Source organism: Arvicanthis niloticus, chromosome 6, assembly GCF_011762505.2.
Source record: "Arvicanthis niloticus isolate mArvNil1 chromosome 6, mArvNil1.pat.X, whole genome shotgun sequence".
Classification (NCBI taxonomy): domain Eukaryota; kingdom Metazoa; phylum Chordata; class Mammalia; order Rodentia; family Muridae; genus Arvicanthis; species Arvicanthis niloticus.
The window spans coordinates 12935039-12960342 of record NC_047663.1 but is presented as its reverse complement, the minus strand read 5'-3'; the positions used below and the strand labels follow the sequence as shown (position 1 = coordinate 12960342).

At 46.6% G+C, this 25304-nt stretch overlaps 1 protein-coding gene across 8 annotated transcripts in view; it reads left to right on the top strand.

The window, feature by feature from the left end:
- Arsg (arylsulfatase G) overlaps nucleotides 1-25304 on the top strand; it is a 133764-nt gene that overhangs the window by 84547 nt on the left and 23913 nt on the right. For all 8 annotated transcript variants that reach the window (XM_076935551.1, XM_034505659.2, XM_076935550.1 and 5 more), the window contains 5 exons: nucleotides 238-285; nucleotides 3918-4029; nucleotides 6390-6527; nucleotides 13420-13616; nucleotides 14779-14859. In XM_076935551.1, the coding sequence (XP_076791666.1) occupies nucleotides 238-285; nucleotides 3918-4029; nucleotides 6390-6527; nucleotides 13420-13616; nucleotides 14779-14859 (576 nt within the window). The remainder of the gene's footprint in view (nucleotides 1-237; nucleotides 286-3917; nucleotides 4030-6389; nucleotides 6528-13419; nucleotides 13617-14778; nucleotides 14860-25304) is intronic.

Sequence of the window (25304 nt, the reverse complement as noted above, 5' to 3'; positions counted from 1 at the left end):
ACTAGCTTTCCTGTGTGGTCCTGAGTCATACAGTCCTTGCTTGTCTTCTGTCTCCCTGTAGGTTTCCTTGGGTCCCAGAGAGCAAACCTCGGCAAGCACAGGGCCTTGGCAGCTTCCCTTTGCCTTCACAGAAGGGTGGAGCTGATGGGAACTGAATGTGTGATCTGCTTCTCTGAGGGTTTATATGCTCCCACAGGGACCCCCTCTAAATGCCTCTCTCTCTCTCTTTTTCCACAGGCAAGTGGCATCTTGGGCATCATGGCTCTTATCACCCCAATTTCCGTGGTAAGAATTCTTTTGGAGTTTGTTCCCTAGGAAACAGAAAATAAGGATCTCTTAAAGAGATCCTTATGTTAAAGAAGGCTATGCACATTTGAAACCATTGTAGCCCTGGGGATAATCTGTATTAGGGCATCTTTACTTTCAAAGTCATTTAGGTACATGTGGGGTACCAGTGCCCCCATCCTCACATCTCTCTTTCTGGAACCTCCCCTGGCTCTCTACTGGCTGTCAGCTCGAAGACTAGTCCACTGTGGATCTGTCTTAGTTAAGGTTTTATTGCTGTAAAGAAACACCATGACCATGGCAACTCTTATAAAGGAAAACATTTCATTGGGGCTGGCTTACACTTTCAGAGGTTCTGTCCATTATCACCATGGTGGGAAGCATGGCGGAGTGCAGGCAGACACGGTGCTGGAGAAGGAACTGAGAGTTCACATATTGATTGAGAGGCAGCAGAAGGAGACTGTGTACCACACTGGTGTAGCTTGAGCATAGGAGACCTTAAAGCCTGCCTCACACATGCCATGACATAGTTCCTCCAGGAAGGCCACACCTCCTCGTATTGCCCGTGGGCCTACGGAGGCTGATTCAAACCACCACAGAACGTCCATTTCCTTCCATCTCCAAGTTCTTGGTACCTTAGGGAACATTCTACAAAGTCCCGAAGGCACAGGTAAAAAGAAGTGAGAAACTGTGGCCTGAGGGGTTTACTGGAGCATGAACCTGTGTTGTGGACCTAGAGAGAAGCAGCTGTCTCCTGACCTCCTCCTGCAACCTTGGAGAAGAAGGCCAAGACCCGGTGTCAAAGTGGATGTTCTTAAAGTAATCACTCAGAGGACGCCCCCTCTGAATGTTGGATTTGCTAAAATACAAGTTTTTTTTTTTCAACTTGTAGTTTGTGCCTCTGCCCCTTCCCTGGCCCTTATGGGAGCCCACACACTGTCCTTTAGAAGCTGTTTGCCATGTCATCAAATGCAGCCCTTGGTCCTACAGATGCCCATCTGTCTTCTTTTGCCACTTTATACACAAATAGGTGACCTTTTCCTTTAGTGTGATTCTCTGATTATTCTGCAGACTTCTCCCTCACCTTTTCCCAGTGTCTCTAACCACAGCAAAGGCCTGCATTGTGCCTCAAGGATCCCTCTATAGGGACACAGAGGGCAGAAGATGAAGCTGTGCCATTTAAAAATGGCCAGTGGAAGACCTGAATACCAAGCCTGTCCACTAACAACAACAACAACAACAACAACAACAACAACAACAAATCTCAGCCTTCAGGCCTCGCTTCACATATGAGGGGCTGGATTAGATCTGTTGATGACATTTTGATCGATGTTCCTGGAGTCCCTGGGTAGAGAGGCATACTGAGACTGAGCCCTGCTTAGAAGAGGGTCCAGGATGGGTTTGTGAGTCTGACCCGGGAGTGGGAAGTAGGAAGAATGATTTACATACTTGTTGCCTTTGACCCAGATAGTGCCGGAGACCTTCTTGATTGGACACGATGGGGTTTCTTGTCTGCTGCTTTCTGTCCTCTCCTGTGCTTTGTACCCTGCCCATGTACACTATCCGGGTTCCCATGAACTCGTCTCCCTTACAAACCCAGCATAGAACATGTCAAACAGCCACACATTCCTCATAGGCATCCACACTCCCCCGCTACTCCTGGTTATTTCAGAGACCAGGGGTCCAGTAAACACCAAGGCTTCTCACGAGCTCTGGGTCTGAGGATAGCTGATGTCTAAATGAGAAGTTAGCATACAGCATGGGCCAAATCCAACAGGCTAAGAGTTTCTGTAAATACAGTTTTTTTTTTTTTTTTATTGGAGAACAAACATGTTCATCTTGGCAATAAAATGGGAAATATTTACTCATCTTGACAACAGGCGAAGTCACAGTTCAGGGCTCTCTCTCATTTACCTGTGCGACATTCAGATCTGTTTGTACAAACAAGGTTGGCGTGGAGCTATCAGGTTTTCTTCAGTACTGGTAACATTTACCAGCTGTTCTATACTAGTCTGGTTGCCTTTCTGCTGTTGCAGCATACACCATGGCCATAAGGAACTTACAGAGAAAAGAGTTTATTTGGCTTATACTTCCAGCTCACAGTTCAAACATTGAAGGAAGTCAGAGTAGGAATTTGAAACAGAAACTACAGAGGAATTCTGCTTGCTGGCTCTCTCGCAGACCTACTTTTTAGCTAGCTTTCTTGTATAGTCCGGGACTACCTGCCTAGAAAATGGTGCTGCCCACAGTGGGCTGGGTCTTTCTACATCAATGAAGAAACAAGACAGCTGCCCATGGACATGCACAAGCTAATCTGACCTGGGAAATCTTTTCAATGAGACCTCCCCCTTGTCAGGCCACGCTAAGCTCTGTCAAGTTGACAGTTAAAGGTCACTGGGACACAGAGCACCTACTGGTGAGTGGGAGCTAATGTTCCAACTTAAGGAATGCAGTGCTGAAAGGAAAGATCTTGCCATTCATGCGGACAGAGAGTCTGAAGGCTGTGATAGGACTATAAAGAAGAAAGAGGGGGGGCTCTCAGGCTGACAAGGAGTGGGGCATTTTGTAGGAAACCACACTAGGACTATGCAGTCTCATTGGTAAGAGTTACAGAGAAAGCAATTCAGAGCAAAGCCACTGGGGTTGCAGGGTATGAGTCTCGTGAGTAATAGGAGACAGCTGGTTTAGGGTTGGAAGTGAGCAGATAAAGCAGGCAAGGGGCAGATGCAGGGGCTGAAGAGACAACCCTCCTTGCTGCTTGCCGGGCCCAGTTAAGAACTTGAGTTGCAGAAGAGACAGGCTGAGGGAGACTGCCAGAAAGGGATTTGGATCCCAGCACTCACATTCTTACTTCTTTCCGTTCCACCTCCCAAACCCAAATCTCAACGCTTAGAGCCCACTGCATCTAGGAATAACTTCCTCCTCTGATCTTCTGTCTCCATTATGCTGGGATTGTAGGCTTACAGCATCATGCCTGGCTCATCCACTTCTCATGGCTAAACATACCTTACTTTCTTTGTTAAAAAAAAATGATATATGTACTTTAATTTTGTGTACACACACACACACACACACACACAAACACACACACACACACACACACACACACACACACACATTGTGCTGTAGGATGCATATGGAGGTCAGAGGAAAACTTTTGGGGGTCATTCCTTCCACCATAGAGTTCTGGAGACTGAGCTCAAATCATTAGTCCTTTGGGCAAGCACCTTTACCTGCTGAGCCATCTCACTGGCCCCATAAAGAAAGCTTCTTCGAAGGCAGAATTTTGGTTCCTTAAACTGTCATGCAGGCAGTGGATTTATTTCATCTCATCAGGTACTTCCCACGTGTATTCATAACTTCGTGGAGGATGCGAGATGGTCAGAAATCCTCCTGTTCTAGGTTAACTCCCACCACGAAACATTGCACAAAGCTAGTCCTATGGGCAGAACCCGGCAACGTGATTTTCTTTGCATACTTCGAAGGGATATTAGTCAAATCCTCTTTTAATTAAACACTCTAGAGTACCACAATATTAAATCACGGGAAATTAAATTTTCATCGTGAGTGTGAGAGGGCAGGCATGCTGAGCAGCGGTGAGTGGGGGTGCTAACTGATCGCCCATCTTCTAGGCTTCGATTACTACTTTGGAATTCCATATAGCAATGATATGGGCTGTACCGATGCCCCAGGCTTCAACTACCCACCTTGTCCAGCATGTCCGCAGAGTGATGGCCTATGGAGGTAAGACTGTCCGGTGTGTTGGCTATGGGCTTTAAGTTGAAGTGGAGACCTGAGTTCTTCTAGAATAAGTGAATGAGGTGGATGTGAAGAGTCAAGACAGTACACAGATAGAGACTATACCCAGGGAAAAGGTTTTCATTTATGTCCTAAGGCAAAGATGAGAACTACAATTTTTTTTTCCATTGGAATTTTCCAGAACGACCGAATTGTTTAGCTCACCTGGGGAGAGCCTTGTGCTTGCCAAGATCTTACACAGATGCCGCCTCCTTCCTCCTCTGCCTGCTGGCTTTGTTCCTGGAGTACTAGCTAGCTTTTTGCCAGGCCTACATATGGGGCATACAGAGAAAGAGACAGAGAGAGAGACAGAGACACAGAGACAGAGAGAGACAGACAGAGACACAAGAAACAGACAGATAAAAAGGGAGAAAGAGAGACACAGAGTCAGAGAGGAAGAGAGAGTTGCTAAGCCTTCCTGAGGCAACAAATTAGCTCAGTGTCTAAGCTCCTCTCTCTCAGAGCCTATGCTGTGGTTGTTCCTAAGGCCGCAGGTGTCTGGACTGCTTAGGGAAGGTCTCAGCTGACTCATTAATAACATAATAGATAATATAATAATGATTGTCTGTTGAGAGGTTGTTATATTCAAGGCCCATCCTACCCTTAACCTGTAATCTATAGGACCAATTTGCCTTGTCCAGGTCACAGCAGAGATGGCAGGAGACAAGAATCCAGATTGCAGTCTGAATCTTTAAGTCCAGGGCCCATGTCCTGCAGATTTGCTTCTCAGTGTGTGGGTATTAGACCGACATCGTCACTGTCATTACCTGGGTGCATATTAGACACACAGATGTCTCTCCCAGGTCTGCACTTAACAAGAGGGCAGGTGACAGTATGAAAGGCTGAGGCATGTCTTGCTGCCTTTCTTACACAGCTGTATGTGGCCTACCATGTGGCCATATCATGTCCTGAGATATCTCAAGCAATGTCTCTGTCTCTCCCTCTAAATCTCTCTCTCTCTTTCTCATCAACCTGTATCACAATCAAACAGAACAAGGCATTGGCTTGTTGTCTTAGACTCTGAATGATGGTGGAATTCCATCAAGGCAGTAAAAGGCTAAACATTCCCACAAAATATGGAACAATCAAGCCAACATCACGAGGTTGTGGTTTTTTTGGTAAATATCTATTTTATTTTTTATGTGACAATGTGTGCATCTGTGTATAGGTTTGTGCATGTGAGAGCAGGTACCCAGAGAGACCAGAAGGGGGCATCAGATCCCTGGACCTGGAATTACAGGTGGTTTTGCATCACCTCTTTTGGGTCTTGGGGACTGAACTTGGCTCCTCTGTAAGAGCAGCGACTGCTGAGCCATCTCTTTAGCTTCAACTTTTTTCTTTTTAAAATAAAAATGTGTTTGGCAATGATTTACCCATGTCGACCTTATCCCCTACGCTTCTACAACAGGGTATTGTATGCATCTGGTGTGGTGGGGTTTCCGATTATCCCCAGCCCATCTCTAATTGTCCCTGGCAGGACATATGTGACACTACACACTTCTTACCTTTTCACCCAGTTCTTGGTGGTGACCAGGGCAGAGAGCTGCTTTCTGTCCTCCCAGAATCCCCTGTAAGGGGCACAGGTGACCCCATGCTAGACAAGTGGAGGACTCCAAGACTGAAAACAACTCACTCAAGACCATGTCCAGAGGAGAAGGTGTGCAGCCATGATTCTCTTCAATCTTCAGATTCTCTTCAACCTTAGGACCTATGGTAGAATTTGTTTTCTTCAGGAATTGCTATCCTTCTGACTTCTTCTTCTTCTTCTTCTTCTTCTTCTTCTTCTTCTTCTTCTTCTTCTTCTTCTTCTTCTTCTTCTTCTTCTTCTTCTTCTTTTAACTGAGTGTCACCAAGTTTCTTCATGCTTTCTAAACAGGATTCAGAATTAAAACCACCATCTTATACATTCCATCTGCTTACTAGATTTTCCCCTCACATGAAATCCTGTCACGGACTTAGGACAGTACCCACAGTACCCATTGTTGCTCATTCTAGATTGAGGCTTCACTGAAGCTGGACAATAGAGAAAGTCAGTGAGGAGAGTGTTTGTTGGTAGACTACTGAACTGTTCACACCTGTTCATACCTCAGTGTCTCTCCCTGCAAGATGGAAACTCTTACATCCCAGGCTCATAAGCATATCTCACCAAAGTTTTGCCGAGTGGCTGGCTCATCCAAGGAACACCAGCATCTATTCAAAACTGGAAAAGCAAATGGCTGATCTGCCAAATTCCTTGGGACAAGCTATGTAGTGCTTCGTATCTTATGTGTGTCGCTGCGCTAAAGCCTTCTGTGTTTTCCACCCAGGAGCCCCGAGAGAGACTGTTACACAGACGTGGCCCTTCCTCTCTATGAAAACCTGAACATCGTAGAGCAGCCAGTGAACCTGAGCAGCCTTGCACAGAAGTATGCAGAAAAGGCAGTGGAATTCATTGAGCAGGCAAGGTAAGGAGCACAGGGACCCATCCCTAGTCCCTCTTCCACACTCACCAAGTCCTCCTGAGCTGTCAGGGCTGAGGCAGAGTTTTATGATTTACCAGTTATTCATACATGTCTCCCAATGCTAGTAACATTGGAAAATGGTCCTGGATTAGAAGTTTCTCAAATATGTTCTTTGACTATCCTGCTTTGGCTAGCACCATGGTCATGGGCATTTTTTCTTTTCCTACTAAGAGTATAAGTTCCTTGAGGGATATGCCTGCCCACTGCATTCTGGGTACTCAGAGTACTTGTTAGCAGCGGGTATGAGTTCCTTGTTGCTGCTATAACAAACGACCACCAAAGTGGCTAAAACCAACAGTAACGAGTTTTCCTCAGATCTGGATGCTAAATGTCTGAAGCCAGTCTTAAAGGGCCAGAATCAAAGGGTGAGCAGGGCTCATTCTTTCTGGCCTCTCCAGAAATAACTGTTTCTTGATTCTTTTAGCTTCTAATAGCTGCTGCTTTTCCTTGATTTATGGCCACATCATTCTGATCTCTACTTCTGATCCCTTGCATAGTCAGATACCCGTGCCTTCCCGCTTTTAGACAGCGTCTCATAGTCCAGGCTGTGCAACTCCTGATCTCCCAAGTGTTGGAATGTACCACCACACCCAGGCTTCTTTTAAGGACACTAGTGATTAATAGACCAGGAGCCAGATGGGGTGACACAGTTCAGCACTCAGGAGGCAGAGTTCATGGCCAGCCGAAGTGGGGGTGGAAGGTAGGAAAAAGGTGGGGGAAGGTCAACCAGGAAGTCTGAAGAAGGTGATCTCATCTCACGATCTTTAACACATTGTACCTGTAAACTCCCCTTTACCATGGAAGGTAAAGTCCCCTGATTCCAGGGACTAGACTTCAGGTGTGTTTAAGGGTTGTTAGCTAGTCTCCCACACAGGACTCCAAATATACACATCTACAGGCCCCACAATGCAGGGATGAAGAGATAGTTGAGTGCACTGTCTGCCCTTCCAAAGGTCTAGGTTTGGTTCCTAGCACCCAGGTCACAATCATCTGTAACTCTCGTTCCAGGAGATCTGCTTTTTCTGCTCTCCAAGGGCACTGCACACATGTGGCACATAGACATACACACAGGCAGAATACTCATGCATATAACATAGAATTTAAAGAAAACACTTTAAAAAGTGGAAAGTAGGCCCCATCTGTAGTAAGCAGTCACTACTTAGAATGCAAGCCTCAGGTACCAGATCTTTCCAGTTTGTGGGAGAGACAGGAAACAGTCTTTAAATGTTAGAAACTACTAATTAAAAAACAAAACAAAAGAGGGCGGCAGAGATGGCTTAGTGGCTATGAGCACTGGCTGCTCTTCTAGAGGACCAGGGTTCAATCCCAGTACCTACATGGTGGCTCACAACTGTCTGTACACTCCAGAGGATCGGACACCCTCATATAGATATACATGCAGGCAGAGCACCAATTCACACAAAATAAAAGTAAATAAATCAGAAGAAGAAGAAGAAGAAGAAGAAGAAGAAGAAGAAGAAGAAGAAGAAGAAGAAGAAGAAGAAGAAGAAGAAGAGAAGGAAGAGGAGGAGGAGGAGGAAGAAGAGGAAGAAGAAGAGGAGGAAGAGGAGGAAGAAAAAAGGAGGAGGAGGTAGAAGAGGAGGAGGAGGAAGAGGAGGAGGAGGAGGAGGAGGGCTCCAGATGGCTCGGTGGATAAAGGCACTTGCTGCTAAGCCTGACAACATGAGTTGAATCACTGGGGCTGTGAAGGTGGAAGGAGAGCGCCAACTCCCAAAAGTTTCTCTTTGACCTCCATAAACCATGGTACCTCTGAATAAATTAGATTAATGTTTAAGAAAGCAAACGTTGAAGGCGACAACAGAATCTATCCCACCGTGTGTGAGGGCTGTTGTTGTACATCCTTGCCACATCCTGGCAAATGGCAGCTAGATGTGCGGTTGATTTCATCTTTCTCCCAAGATCTCAAACTCCTCAAGGACAGTGGAACACTTTTCTTAGGTCTACAGCCACAGCTTAAGTAACAGCACGAAAATGTGCCATGTGCCTGCCCACGCAGAGTTAAAACTGCGTCATCTCTGGAGAGCTGAGCCCTGCTCTGCCCTGTTGGACTTTTCTAGAGACACCATCAAAGAGGGCAGACATGGCAGGTGAGGTAGACAACTCAGTTGTCTGTGTGCGCTCTGTAGAACACATCCCATTGCTTCAAATCTCAGAGCAACATCCCAGGATGTTAGAGGTTCGTCTGAACAATTCTCCCGGACATCTGAGAAACATTGCCAATGGGTCTTCCTCAGATAGAGACGGAGCAAAGCTTTTCTGATCTGGAAGGTTGAGCATCTCCCAGCTCCCTGCGGCTTTGAAATGGTTCTAGTTTCCTTTGCCCTGTGACAGGCAGATGCTTCATAGTTGGCGAAGGCAGTTTCCTGTTGTTTTACAGAGTCTCAGCCTTCTAAGCAGGAGGGAGGACAGCCGGCTAGGGTTGGGGACTGTGTAATGCTTGCTCTGCAGGGGTGTTGGAGCCTGGGCATCCATCAGTTAAGGAATGCATTGAAAGACAAATCAGCTGATATTCTCTTCGTATCAAAGGGAAAAAAAAGTGAAGAATTGGCCATTTCCCTAGTATTGAGTCATTGGCTTTTAAACTTTACGGAAGGCAATAATCATAGGGCATACAGGTTTCTTTAAGATTTGACCTGCCAATTCATCCATGACTTTTCTCACTGTAGCACAAAAGTCCCTTGGACCTGCCCACATCTGTGCTGGCTAGTTTTATGTCAACTTGACACTGGCTAAAGTCATCCCAGAGGAGGAAACCTCAATAAAGAAAATTCCTCTGTACGATTTGGCTGAAGACATCCTTAAGGGTATTTTCTGAATTAGTGATTGATGAGGGAGGCCCAGCCTGTTGTGGACGGTGCCATGCCTAAGCTGGTGGTCCTGGGTTCTATAAGAAAGCAGGCTGAGCAAGTCAGTAAGCAACACTTCTTCACAGTCTCTGCATTAGCTCCTGCTTCCACATTCCTGCCCTGCTTGAAGTCCTGTCCTGACTTCCTCCAGTGATGAACAGTGCTGTGGAAGCATATGCCAAATAAACCCTTTCCTCCCCAACTTGCTTTTGGTCATGGTGTGTCATCACAGCAACAGTAATTGTAACTAAGACAGTTATCTGCCTTCCACTTGGACCTGCTTGTCAAAACTACCAGAACATGTGACTTTTTAAGGCTTCTGACAAAGGTCTAAAGAGGGGAGCAGGCAGAGAGTGGCAAGTCTGGCAGGATACTTATTCTGCTACATTATATTTGCAGTGAAGCTTGGTGATTAGGCAGTAGAAGAGGAGGTGGAGCTGGGAGAGAAAGAGAGGAAAAAGAGGGGAGAAAAGAGGAAGGGGAGGAGAAGAAGGAGGCTATCAGCCATGGAAAACCACGAATGGGTCGAAAGCTGTTCTTGGTAGCAACTTCTATCAAAAGGTTAGATATTGGGTAACAACTCTAATTGTGTGAGCATCTTGTTGATTGAGCATTTCTAAATATATAAATCCCTTAGATAATCATTAAGCTTTAAGAGTCTCATTTCTCCTGGGTACTGCAAGGATGTCAGGTATTGTCTGGGGTTCAGCCAAGCTTTGTGGATGCAGCATGGGGGATTGTCACAACCATCCCCCACGCTGGCACCTTGTGGGTGCTGGGGCCTGTGCATCTAACTAGCTGGAGTCCTGGTCAGAGCCGAGGAGCAGCGGGTACATGGTGGCTGCCCAGGAACAAGCCAGACTAGGTGCTGTTTTCTAAATATCACCCGTACAGGCATGGGCTCTGAAAGCATGGAGCCAACCAGCCCTGTGTTGCTTCCTGGGAATAGAGCATAGAGAGCCCGGCAAGTAAGGGTGGGTCAGTTAGGCAGAAGAATAGATGTTGACTCTGTGTTCAAAACCAGAGTCAATACTCAGGATGTTGTAACTGTATTTCTATGTCTGTTACAGTTTACAAGTTGACACCCTAGCCCTTAGTCACACAAGACATATTCAACTTTATGATACAAGTTGTCATTTATAAAGTGCACAATCAAATTTTGAAAGACAGTGGGAGGGGATATGGTAGTACATGCCTGTGACCTCAGCATTCCATTCATGGGGCCAATGAAGGAGGAGCTTGAATAGAAGGTAGCTGGGGCTTCATAGCAGACACATAGACACACACATGCACACACATGTGCACACACACACACGCACACACATGCACACAAATCTTATGTTTTAAGTAAGTTTATGTTCGGTAGCATTCATCGATACCGTGTGTGCATGTGGCCTAACGGGGCGGGGGGTTGGGCACACCTTCTCTTAGTGGGATATTATTAGGACGTGGGAACCTTTGGAAGGTGTTTAGGTCTAGGTGGGGTCAGGAGGATGGAGCCCCTGTGATTGGTTTAATGTTCTTATCAGGTGAGGATAAGAGCAGTTTCTCTCTCTGTTGAGGGTAAAAGGTGGGAGGTAGAGTCTAAGGATGGAGACGCTGAAGTTCCCAGGTGCTAAGACTGGAAGAATAAAGATTTGCTTCGATTCCCTCAAGCTGTGGTATTTTTGTCGAAGCAGCCTGAGCTAAGACATAGGTGTCATTCAGAACAGGGACCTGATGGCATGTAGATGAAAACGTGACCTTCAAGAGCTGGAGCCTAGGTTTAGTTTTTATTTGTTCTCTTTCCCTTGATTTGCAATGTGCAAATTAGCCACTACCTTCATCAGATGAAAATGGGTCTTCAAAGGGAATCTAGAACCCTGGTCTGTTGGTGCTGGGTGGCATCTGGGGTGGGAAGGAAGATGGAGAGGGAACATCACCATGGTAAGGGTGAGCAGGGCGAGGAGTAACCCACTGAGCCATCGCTCCAGCCCCACCCCAAGACATTTTTACAACAGCCCCATATGTACATATACAAAATAGGTATACAAACCAAACATGTACCAATAATAAACCATAAAAAGATCATTTTCTTTTTCTTTTTTTGGGGGGAGGGGTATTTTGAGATAGGGTTTCTCTGTATAGCCCTGGCTGTCCTGGAACTCACTCTGTAGACCAGGCTGGCCTCGAACTCAGAGATCCGCCTGCCTCTGCCTCCCAAGTGCTGGGATTAAAGGCATGCGCCACCACTGCCCGGCAAAAAGATCATTTTCAAACAACTCTGTGGCATGTATGTAATTTAAGCATTCATTAAAGATGAGGCGTATTTGTTTACTTTTACCTGAAGAAGTAACTCCTCTGTGGTGTAGGCAGGACAAAGTGGCAGAAGCATGTTCAATTAGCATTTTAGAACTGATTGGGAAGTCTGTCCTGATGCTGAGCCAAACTCATCGAGTGATCTAAAAAAATAAAAAGGAACAAAAGTCAGCAACTCAAAAAGCTTTTGTAAAAACTTATTTTTATTGTGTGTATTTGCCTGCGTGTATTTTGCCACGCGCGCACAGTGCCTGTGGAGACCAGAAGAGGCTGTCAGGGTCCAGTGGCATGTGGAGGTGATGGTAGTGGTGTTAGAGGTTAAACTTCAGGTCTTACTGTACATCAGGCAAGAATGCCACCTCTAAGTCATATCCCCAGGCCATTTTTTTTTCCTTTTCATTTTGAGACAGGGGCCTCACTAAGTTTTTTAGGCTGGTCTTGATCTCACTATGTAGCTCAGTCAGGCTTTGAACTTGTGACCTTTCTACCCCAGTTTCCCAAGTAGCTGAGATTACAGGCAGGCCCCTGTGAGATCAGGGAGACTTTGCTTGTCCACACCAGCTCCCTCAAGCTTTTCATTCTGAATTTGCCAGAGGAATCAGGTTTAGTGTAGAACAGAACCTTGATCTAAATGTCTGCCCCTGTGGTCATATGTTCTGTGTAGCTTTTGCTACCTTGCCTAAGCTGCGGGAACGGGCTGTGCTACCTGCCCAGAGAATATTGGGCCCTTGATTGAAAACCACAGACATACCCAGTTGTTCAATGTCATTGTGTTTTATTGGCTCAACTTCTGGGCACCTCCAATCTACCTCACCTAGTGTGTCCTTACGAGAACTCCCAGCTCAGCACCCTAAATCTGCACTCGACTTCAGTTGCTCAGCCTTCTTCAATACCAGCTCAATATCCCCAACCTCCTGCCTGTAGAAGTGGCCTGTGGTCGCTTCACCATGGCCGGTTGGCTTTTTTCTCTCTGAAGCATGGCTGACTTTCTCTCTCTCTCTCTCTCTCTCTCTCTCTCTCTCTCTCTCTCTCTCTGTCTCTCTCTCTCTTTCTCCTGTGTCTCCTGCTTGCCTGTGGGGGAACCTCCAAGTCCTGACTATTCCTTCCACTCTGCAATTAGCCTATGGCATTTTTATGGATAGGTCAAGAACCAATTGGGAAACAGGACCTTAGCATCAGAACCATCCCTACAACCACATGCATCCTGGGATTCTTTGTGGCTATATCTTCAGGAATTAACATGGTGGTCTGGATGCTTGGACTCTGAAGTGCAGCACAGAGCACAGGCTTTGCTCTAGGCAGTCTTAGAGTTTAAATCCATGCTAATTGAATAACCTGAAAGAAGTCCTTAAATCCCTCGAAGTTTCTGATTCAATGCCCGAAAGGAGAAACTGGGGTTATCTTAAGGATGGACTTAGGCACCACTCCTGTGTAATACCTCTTACTATTTCAAAATATTAGCCGTCGTTATGAGGCATTACTTTTCTAACCAGCCAGCCACATAATTTCTGCATTTCCTTAGAATTAGATAAATGAATTATTCATGATCCCGAGGGCCAGTCCTGTGGAGGGGTGGTGGTGGAGTTTCTCTGAGGTTGGGAAGGACTGCCAAGGCCCTGGACAAAACCAGCCTACTGCCAAGAGGCTCTGAGTTTTCTCATTTATTCCAGCACCAGTGGAAGACCCTTCCTGCTCTACGTGGGCCTGGCCCACATGCATGTGCCTTTGTCTGTAACTCTACCATTGGCACACCCACAGAACCAAAGGCTGTACCGTGCAAGTCTCTGGGAGATGGACAGTCTGGTAGGGCAGATCAAGAACAAAGTTGACCACGTGGCGAAAGAAAACACACTCCTCTGGTTTACAGGTAAGGTAGAAATATCCAGCTGATCTGGCTGGGATCTAAAATATGGCCACACAAGGGACTATGGAGAGCAGCGTCCAGTCATATGACATCTTTAACAGGGAAGGGTTCACTGTGAACTTGGGGCCCTGATCATTTGCCTGCGTGCCGAGCATGTTCCTGTTGTCTGTTGGGTTCTACAAGACCGAGTCACAAGAAAGGTTTGTGCTGACAGAGCACATGCTTTGCTGGCCCCACAAATGTTGACTAGGACCCTCCAACTATTCACTCTTCTTGTTAAAGAATGGCTTTGCCACTGTGAACTTGTGTAGTCCTTCACTATCTCCTCCCTGGTCCCACTGATTGTGGTTGCTGTTGGTCATATCTGTAGTCAGGTGGTCCCAGAAGACCTGAGTTAACTGTCCATTTAAAGGGCCCACATGTAGCCAGATGCACAATACTTTTTAGAATTCTAGCACTTCAGAGTCTAAGGCATCATTTCCAGTTCAAGGCCAGGGTGGGCATTAGAGTAAATTCAAGGGTACTCTGGGCTATATACAGCAAGACACTTGTCTCGGAAAAATCCAAAGGTGTGTGTGTGTGTTGTATGTTGGTGGGGGTCATTCCATAGATAGTTTGTACCTTGGGTTTCTATGTAGCACAGTGGCAGCTACTTTGGATTAAATTGAAATCTGGTTTTGAATATATGCTACTGGGAGAGTTGAATCTACCCCACTGGTACTGTGAGGTTGAAAGATGTTGGGTGTGGATCTCAGTGGACCACGGGTGCTCGGTGACAGTTGCTGGGCTGAGGCTAGTCACAGTAATGGATTGCTAAAACCAGGTAAGTGGGATGTGGGAGCAGAGGTTAAGGATGGAGCTCACGGGGTGAAGGCAAGCTCCCCCTCTCTCTTAGAGCCTAGTAGAGATGGGCTCACTGATAGAGTTTTAACTGAGTAGGGAGGGATATGTCAGTCCAGCACTTGGGAAGCAAAGGAAGGGGAGTCCACGGCTCTGCCATGCACTGACATTCATGTCTTCAAGGAACTCTTTACATACGTAGAGAGTCATGGCTGTCTGTCTGTCTGAGGCTTGTTGTACATAGGGTTATGACCAGAGGGGGAGTCAGAAAAGGTTCCTCTCAGAAACCCACTGACCATCTCTTGTCTCTTTTTCTGGTTTCCAGGAGACAATGGCCCATGGGCTCAGAAGTGTGAGCTGGCAGGCAGCGTGGGTCCCTTCATCGGATTGTGGCAAACCCATCAAGGTATCAGAGAACCTCATTCAGTGTGATTAGATCTCACCTGGGAAGCTGAGTGCTGGCTGTGTATGGGGCTTTGTCTGGGGGACAGCTGCCTTGCTTGTGTCCTGACTTTCAGGACACTGTTATGAAGCAGGGACACAGTGGTTCACCAGCCACCAACTTTCAGAGAAGAAACAAGGTGACACAGAGAGAAAGTGTGTATTCATTATGGCCCATCTCTTTCTGTCTTTTCTCTCTACTTTTCCTTCAAAGGACCAGGCTTTGAACTGACAAACCAGTCCATAAACCTTCCAGTCCATATGTTTTGCCTTAATTCATGTGGCTGCCTGTGTCTTCTTTCTCTGTCCCTTCACTTCCTCCCCCAACCCCCTCCGTTCAACTGTTAGTTCACATTATCCATTCAAGAAATATTTAGCGCACGTTTCCATAAGGTTGGGATTTGGTACTGCTGTTGTTTTTGTTTGACAGCGTCTCAATATGTGACCTTGCCTGGCCTAGGACTTACTATGTAGACCAGGCCACCCTCGAATTCACAGAGATCCTCCTGCCCCAGCTCTGGAGCACTGGGGTTAATGGTGTTTACCAGCATGCCTGAGCCTTTGCAAGGCATATATATATATATATATATATATATATATATATATATATATATATATATATCTCACCTTATAACAATGGAGGGTAACAGCAATGGCTTCACTTACAGATGGAAAGGGGATCCCAAAGAAATGGAGTCACTTGTCCAAGGTCATACAGTTGATGAGAAGATGCCAGGTTTGCCTCTGTACTCAGAGTTGGTGCTGTCTCCACACACCCAACAGCCATTACTGGCTCCATGTAAAACACACTTGCGCCTGAAACTCAGCTCCCACCTGCTTTAGAAATGTTTCCAACATTCGGAGGGAGCGGCCACACTGGGGACAGTCCGGTGTGTGGAGCAAAGGTTTGGAAAGGTCCACGTGCCTCTTGATGCACAGACTCCTCCTGGAAGCATCTGTTTTAGGGAAGTCATTAGCCAAGGGCACAGGGCGCCTATACGATGCTGTCTGCACTGAGTCAAAGAGTTAGCTGGACACAGTTCAAGTCCTCAGCGAGGGGAGCGTTTAAAGGAGTTACATCCATTTAGAGGAACCACCAAAGAAACAGGAAGCAGATGGACATACATTGATTGATTTGGAAGTATTTACATTAAATATTTTTTCAGTGATTGAGAGAAACTATAAAACAGTATGCAAAGCATATGCATGTGCTTGGCGTAACCACTTTGTGCACAGTATATAAGCTTTATTACCTAAAAGTAAGCTTATGTCTTCTCAGAAAAATCTTGAATGAGGTCTCACAACTACAGGAAATTAGCAATGATTCCTCTGAGATTAAGATGGAGTTTACATGTGATGCGTAATCCTTCCCTCCCGTGATGAACCGTTACTGTTTCATAAATAAAAAGAAATAAAAAAGAGGGATTGGAGGTGTTAGCTCAGGGTTAGAATGGCTGCTTCGCAATGCAAGTTTGGTATACACGGAAAAATCACCATTAAAACTGTGTTAGTGTGGAGTGGAATGGGGCTGTAACCCAGTCTCTAGAGTGTTTGTCCAGTGTGTAGCTCCATCATTAGGGTACTTGCCTAGCATGAGCTCAGTTAGTAGGGTGCTTGCTCAGCGTGTAGCTCAGTCTTTTGTTCAACCTCCAGCATCACAGAAACCAAGTGTGGTGGTGCATGCCTGTAATCTCAGTAGCCAGAAGGTGGAGGCAGGAGGATCAGAAGTTTATGGCCACCGTTGACCCTATATAGTAAGTTCGAGGCCAGCTGGAATGCGTGTGACGTTGTCTCAAAACAACAATAAAAAACGAAACAAGCCCGGTTCTGCCCTTCTTTCCTTGTCTGAGCATTTGCTTGGCACCTGCTGTTTCCCGTTCTACCTACTTATTGAGCATCTGTTATATGTCTCCCCCAGGGATACAAAGACTAACAAAACCTCTGATCTGAAGGAATCCAGGCCTGTAATAGCACTTCTCAGGGTGGGTTCAGTAGACACAACAAGATCCTACGGGGATCTTGCTTAAAACGAAGTTTCAACCTAAGAGGTCATCAGTTGATGCTGGCCATTTTGCATTTCTGTGGCACTCCAGGACAATAGAGGTCATCGGTTGATGCTGGCCGTTTTGCATTTCTGTGGCACTCCAGGACAATGCTGATTTCACTGGTCACATTAAGAACCACCAGCCTAGAACATTGTTGTCTATGGTACCTGAACCTATAATTTATATCTCTGGACCCATGGCTCCCCGAGTTGGGCATGGTGGCACAGTGCTTGTAATTTTAGCACTCAGGACACTGAGGCAGGAGGATTGCCACTAGATGGACGTCAGCCGGGGCTCCGGGGCTCCATTGTGAGTTCAAAGCCAGCCTGAGATATGTAAGGAGACTGTCTCAAAAAAGCCAAACAAAAAAACCCACTGTTCCCTGGGTTGTTACCTATGTGAATCCTTCACAGCAAAATGGATCCCAGCAGCGCCTGTGTGTGCTGGTGTGTGGGGAGAATGTGCTCATGTGTATGTGTGTCTGGATATGTGCCCATGTGTGCATGTGTGTGTGTATGTGTGTGTGTTTGTGTGTGATCATGTATGTGTATGTCTGGGTATATGCCTATGACACGTGTGTATGCTCATGTGTGTGTGTGCATGTGCACATGTGTGTATGTGTGTGTGTTTGTGTGTGATCATGTATGTGTAAGCCTGGGTATGTGCCTGTGACACATGTGTATGCTCGTGTATATATGTGTGTGTGTGCACATGTGTGTATGTGTGTGTGTTTGTATGTGATCATGTATGTGTATGGGTATGTGCCTGTGACACATGTGTATGCTCGTGTGTGTGTGTGTGTGTGTGTGTGTGCGCGCGCGTGTGTCTGTGTGTACCTGCTGTGAGGCCCCAGCTACCTTGAATTCAAGCTTCTCCGCATTCATTCCATGAACTCTGAGATCATAGGCATGTGCTACCGTATCCAATAAGCTAAGGTGCAGAATTGGGATCTTGAGCATTCAAAGGTCAGGAGAGAACTTGGAATCTATATTCCTACTCACTTCCCGGTAGGAAGTGGAGGCTGAGGAGATCTGCTGCAGGCCAGCTTGTGATGGATGAGGGTCAAGTGATCTGGGTTCATTCCACAGCCCATGTGACTGTGGTTGCTCCCACCTTTCAAAACCTGATCATTGCTTAGCTGCCTGGAAAATCCCGTGCTGTTTCTTTGAACTACTTGGTTGTCAAGGAAAACATCCTTAGCCTCCTCTCATCCCCAAGTCATTCTAAACCAGCAGGGGGAGGGGCGGAGAGATAAAGAGGCCTGTTGGCTTGGGAGCTTCACTTGGGCTTGAGTCTTAATTATGTAACGGGGACAGGAAAACCTTGTTCTTCCATGTTGGGAGGTGATAGACCCTCTTCATTACGTGAGTGTAATCAGATGGAAGCTTTTCACAGGCACCAAGTGTGGTGCGTGTGACTCCTAACCGGGGACTCCCTGACACTCAGTTTCTTTATTTATAGCAGAAACAACCTGGGCATCCCTCTCTGAACGGAGGCTGAAGCAAGCCCTCAGAAGGACTTTCCTACAGAACTATAAGACAGATGATGCACAGATGACCTCAGAGTGTCCCATGACCTTGTCTCAGGAAATGGCTCAGAGCTGGGCTCAGCTACCTTCTTATTACACTGTTTTGGAGGAAGGCTTTCTGATAGATTTTATGACTTGTGGTATCTGCAGGCACAACACTTTGGTTGGTGGGGGCATCAGAGCTGGGTGCCATTCCCTTGGCTTTAGAGTTCTCAAAGTGAAACTCACCTGAAAAATATGTCAGAGCACCTCTCCCTACACCGCACTCCATTCAGCTTCCTGCCTATGATTCCACAGACTGGACCGCTGCAGGAGACTAATGCTGGAAAGCCTGGCGGAAGCCTTCCCGAAGCTGTAACGGAGCTGTGAGTGATGAGCTGGGTCCCTCTGGACCACCTGCTCCTCCTGACCTAGGTTTCTGTCCTAGGAAGCCACCCCCTCCATTCCCGCTGTGAGGCCAGTCTCAATAGCCCCACGAAAGGGAAGACAATGTTTTCACAACAGAGTGGGACAAACAGTCCTGAGAGCCTTGCTTCTCTCTCCCCAAGCCAGATTGCTGCGTCAGACCACGTGCTACCTTCCCCTGTTCCCAGGGCCCCCCCTTCTCATCTTCCCTTTCTTTCTTGGCTAGTCCATCCAGCTCAGCTGATGCGATGAGGCAGCGTCTCCTGGAGTCATCTTTTCACCCTGTGCTAGAGTGAGGATGCTGTACCTGGCAGCATGAGGATGAGGAGAAACTGAACAGGGTGTGCATGTGTGAGACAGTGTGCATGAGAGACTGTGTGTGTATGTGAGAGAGACAGAGACAGAGAATGCATGAGAGAGAATGTGCATGAGAGGAGAAAGAGAGAGAGAGAGACAGAGACAGAGACAGAGAGACAGAGAGAGAGACACAGAGAGAGAGAGACAGAGAGAGAGACAGAGAGAGACAGAGAGACGCAGAGAGAGAGAATCATGAGCACACATGCACAGGCTACAAGTCAGGCTGACCTTTTCCCAAAGAAAAAGAACCTGACTGTCCCCAGGCTCTAGTCCCTGCTTTCCCTAGACTCCAGTCACCTGCCCGTGCAGGAAGTCTGACTCCTAGCTTATCACCTACAACCTGGCTCATACCAGGTCCAGAATCTACACCTTGTCCCTCCCCTCCCCATCTGACTGCTCCTCTGTCTGGAAAAAATCTTTCTTTGTTTTATTTGAAGAGCAGAAGTGTTCCTTCCTCTCCCTTGGTGATGAGAAAACAGTTAACTTGGCATCGCCTGCACTTCTAAGAGACCTTGCTTGTCTGTAATCTGACCCTATCAGGCTGTTGCACAAAGCTTCCCACTGGGACACAGATCTCCTGGCATCCTGGGCCTTCTGTCCAGCTGTGGGATTAAAGAGAAGGTGGAAAAAGGTCAGAGATACTGCATACAAGTTGATAGGGCAGGGACAAGGACTGTTAGCTGCTGGGTCTAGCTAGGGTATGGTTTGATGGTAAGAACTCTGTGGGAGTTGCAGTCTGTCTTTTTCTAGCCTTTGGTCACTGGCTTGTCATAATGTTCCAGTCACCAGACTTAGGGCCACCTCAGCCAGCCCAGCTGGGTCTCACTGAAGCCTGGCCTCTCTGTGCTTTTATGAAACTGGTAGTCTATGGATATCCTTGGCAAGGAGATGTATTTATATTTAGGAAGGAGACTTGCTTCTCTGGAACGTTATATAGGGATGCCCTTCAGTGGGCTTCTCCAGAAACCGCTCATGGAGGTGCCAGTGTGGGATAAGCAAGCCAGTTAAAGAACTGCACGTTCACATCTGTCAGCTGCAGACAGAGATTTGGCAAACTGGCCTTGTCCATGATACTCAGAATTATTTAAGGAGAGTATCAGATATGCTGGTCCCTCAGAAGACAGCTGTATTAGTGCTCCAGCTGCCAGGTGGGCCTTCTTCCCTGTTCCCTGCCACTGAGATGCTTCTCATCCGTTGGGTATCTTGAGTTTTTCTGTTGCCCACATCTGTGGCAGGTGCCGTGTAAAAGTACCTTACTGTGAACTTTATATATTCCTGATCTTATGTAACTGTTCCCACAGGCCCTGTGAGATAAGAATAGTCATTTTCCACTTTGTGGCTAAGAGATGGAGATTGAGGGAGGTTATGAATTCTTCCCAAGACTATCTGATTAAAGGAGTGGCCCCCAAGTCAGGACTTGGATCTGCCAAGTTCCAAAGGTGCCCTTCTGACCACCCTGTTCATACACCTCAAAATCTGGTTCTTAGACCCTTGCTGCCGTTAGAATCATCTCAAATCAGGATCCTTCTGCCCTTCATGCTTCCTAGTCAGTCAGAGTTTCTGGGGGGAAGAGAACCCAAAAATCTGAATGTTTGAAAGAAAAAAACTTTTATATTCTCTCTCTCTCTCTCTCTCTCTCTCTCTCTCTCTCTCTCTCTCTCTCTCTCTCTCTCTCTCTCTCTCTCTCTCTCAGAGAGAGAGGGTTCACAGGTGGATGCCAGACGATAACTTGCAGGAATCAGTTCTGTCTCCTTCCCCCATCCAGATCCAAGGGATTGAACTCAGCTGATTAGGCTTGGCCACACGCTCCTTAGTCACTGAGATAGCCCTCCAGCCTCAGTATAAGCATCTTTTGAATGGGCACAGGACGTGTCTGGAAGTCAGAAAACGACCTTCAGGAGTCTTAGGGGTAGAACTCAGGTCCTCGGGGGTCATAGGCAAGCACCCCTAACCACTGAGCCGCCTCACTGGTTCGGAAGTCCGTATTTTACATGAGCCCCCGTCGGGCCATGCTCTTGTATGAAGAGATTGGCACACTTGTCTTGCTTAGCTGCTTGTTTTTCTGACTCAGTGAAACATGGTAGTTGGACCCTTTCCGGGAAAGGCTGCTTGCTATTCCTAGGCGTAGGCAGCAGGGAGCCGTGGTCAGCTTGCCCCTGCCGTGATACATTGCAGAATGGCACTTTACTTCAGAGGCCAGGGAGGGGAGATCAAGTAAGCAACTTCATGAATCATGGTTCTGTTTATGTTTTGGTTGCTGAGGCTAAATATTTATTGCTTTAAGTAAGAGGTTCTGCTTTAATTAAAGTCATAGCTAACCACAAATGCATCGAAATACAGCATCACAGCCGTAGACAGGCATCTCTGGACAGAAAGCCAAATACAGCTCACACTTTTAATGTACCGGAGTCATGGATCAAAGTACTAAAGCTTATCTAAGTTAACAAACAGCTTTCTATACCGAAGAGTGCGTAGTCGTTTATAAGCTGTGGACTTAGCTGTTTTTCTACTGTAACTTATGAGGTTATGGTTACGAGGATATGGCAGGCATACGGGATAAAGGTGTGGTCTGTTGAAAGCACACATGATGGAGAGCTAACTCAGTAAAAATACTTGTTTTCTAAGCAGGAAGACCCGAGTTATCCCTAGAACCCGTGTTAAAAATGCGGCGCCTGATGCTTGTAGTCCCAGTACTGGAGAGGCAGAGGCAAGCGGCTCTCTGGAGCCCAGCCTTGCTTTCTAACAACTGAGTTCTGGGTCAAGTGAGAGAGTACATCTCAGAAAATAAGGGAGATAGCCCCTGAAGAAGGTACCCAAGGTTGACCTCTAGCTAATCATCTTGAGCCAATGGGGAGGCAGAGGGAGGTCAGCTGACCTGGGTCTTCCACTCTAATCAGCTGACTGCTGTGTGGTTAGAGCAAAGGCCGGGAGACTCTAAGGTCTTCCCCCCATTCTCTCCCGCCATTGCTGTGCTTGGCTAGTGGTTCCTGGATGTGTGTGTTGGCCGGGGCTTGAGACCCTGATCTGAATGTGGGAATTAGGCAGCCAGCCAGCTCTTCACGAAGTGGGATGGCTGTGTGAGGTTATGAGTCACTGCAAGGCACCAAGGCCTCGACATGAGGAGCAGTGGTAGGGACTGATGCAGACTATAGAGCAGGGGTCAGACCTGCTTCCACATGGTCAAGCCAGCTGACTGGTCACAGATCGCCTGTCCTGTCCTGAAACCCACAGTAGAGAAGAAAAGATGTCTCAGAGAGTGGAGGGTTTGGGAGGCAGAGGAAAAGCCTGGGCGGTGACCGCACTTGCTGAGTTCCCAGATGTTTAAATTAGGTAAGGAGGGTGAAGCCTCAGTTGGGGCTTCTCTTCCTGACCCCCTCAGAATCTTAGGCCAATAAAAAAAACACAACAGCTTGGTCTCTTGTGTTTCCGCCATGGCCCCAAAGTCTTAGCTTCCTGACAATTCCCAGGTCCCCAGAGTGATCAGGAAACAGTCCAGGTTTTACTAATCAGTGGATAGGAAAAGGTGAGAAATGAATTGGTCATACGTCAAGTCTACTGAGGGGTTAATTAATTAATTAATTCATTAATTTTTGAGAGGCTATTTTTACTCTGTAGCCCAATCTGGCCTAGAATCTACCATATATCCCAGGCTGACACTGAACTAGAAGTATCTCAGATTTCCAAATTCTGGGCTTGTAGGTATGAGCTACTGTGCTTGGTAGATTTTTTTCCCCCCCTTATTTGGAAATAAATGATCTGAATGGGAGAAGGCAGCTTAGCTTCTTCTCTGGGTCACAAAAAGAAAAACCAAACCCAGACCAAAAAGGCTGACCTCTGCCCTCCACACCCACACCCATGTACATACATTGCCACAGGTATACCTACCTACATATGGACAATCACATACGAAAAAGCACACAAGCTACATTTGGTTTCGAAGTGCATTGTGTCTGCTCCCCATCTACCCTGGGAATTAGCCCTGTCCAAGTTGCATTACTGAGAGCTTTATAAGATATTGATGCGCCCCCTCCTCCCACCAGTCAGGCCAGCCAGTCACTGCCTCTAGGAGCCGGGCCTTACCATGGTGTTTTAAAAGAAGTGATTCTGACATGCATTTTGGATGTGGAACACTATGCTATGTAGTTTGATCTGGATTTACTAACTATTTAAATTCATCCAGGGCTGGTAGCACATTCCTGCCATCCCAGCTATTCCGGTAGCTGAGACAGGACATTTGACAATTTGAGAGTAGCTTACGCTGCATAGTGAATTAAAGGCTAGCCCGGTCAACTTAGTGAGACCTTGTTTCAAAACTAAAAATTAAAAAAAAAAAAAAAAAAAGAAGGGTCAGGGCTGCAGATGTAACTTAGCCTTGCACAGGAAAGGCCCCAAGTTCACACCTCAATACTGAAAAAAAAAAAAATTTACTTAACCTTTTTGAGCATTTTCATTAGAATAAAAGCCAGACATGGTAGTGTGTAGTATAAAAGATTGTCATACAGGGGTGGTGAGACGGCTTAGTGGATGAGTGTGTTTGCAGTGGAGCCCAAACACCTGAGTTTGATCCTCACAACACACATGGTGAGAGAGGAGAACCAGTTCCCCAAAGTTGTCCTATGACCTCCACATGCAAACCTTGGTGCACACATGAGTGTGGGTACATGCGTGTATGTGTGCACATACACACAAATAAACGTACAAGGGATTGTTAGCTAAATTTAATGAAATTCTGTAGAAAAGCACTTAACCACGTATTTAGGAACACTCAGTGTTTGATAAGGGATCACTTAATAGATGATGTTATTGTTACTGTTACTATTATTTTTAGCTTTGACTGAGGACTAAAATAGTTGCCTAGAGACAGCTATTCTATAGAGGCAGTTATTCTGGACTCTATCCTTGCCAGCACAGACAAACCACAGGAAGCCAGTTGGATAAGCACACGTGGCTGACAATAGCACTCTACCACTTGGAAGGCCTATGGAAGAAGATACTGGGGAGACTTTTCTTCCAAACTGGGGTTTGGAGTAGAGCAACACGTGTGTGTGTGTGTGTGTGTGTGTGTGTGTGTGTGTGTGTGTGTGTGTCAGGTGATCAATGTTTACTTTGGTGATTGCTTGGCCACACTCAGGACTCAAGCTAATTCCTTTGCTGTACAGGGACTGTGGGACAGGGATCATTTGGATGGCTGGAATAAATAATCATGACTAAAATTAGAACCTTAGGTGCAGCTGGATTAGCTGACGAGCTCCACCCACGTGGCCATGTTGAGGGGCCTCTCTGGGCCAACCTTTTCTCCATCAGTTGCTGAACTTGCCACTATGTTAACAGCTACATTTGCTGCTGGCACAGTTCCTTCTAACCCCTCCAGCTTCTGACCCTCCGCTGAGAGATGACAAGCACAATGTAACCGTTTCCGTTGAGAAGCCCCTGGGGGAGGTCAGTCATCTGCAAAGGGGCTGCCGGAAGTATCACTGTGAACAGGTGCCCCTTTGCCTGTCGCAGAGCTGAGCTGCACCTCCTGCTTTCTGGTTCGAGACAGTGATTTACTTCTTGAATCCAAAGCCTTGGTCTTGCCTTAGCAGCTGGCCTTAAAGGTTAAGCAGGGACCTTTGAATGTCAAGCATCATGGGTTGTAAATTAAAGGGCCCCATATTTCCACCCACTCATACCAAAGTGTCCACGCAAATGTCCCTCCCAGGGCTGGAAAGACCCACAGATTCCACAGCACATGTCTGCGTGTGCACTCATTGCTGTTTGGCCTTAAACTGAAGCACGCCGGGCATTCTGAACCAGACGTGGAAATTCATTTTGTGCTCTGCCACAGTTCTAGATTTTCTGTTCCACGGGCGTAAATAATCGGAGTGGTCTTATGTGTTTTTTTTTTTTGTTTGTTTGTTTGTTTGTTTTTGTTTTTGTTTTTTTAAAGAAAGGGCTCCAGAGGAAAGTCCACACTTGAGAAATGGCTGGGTTAGATCAAAGAGCTTTTCAGTCTGCAGTGACAGGAGTCAGTCGGTTTCTTGAACCTAACAGGCTTACATGTAAACAATCCATAGGGTGGGAGCTGCTTTGTGT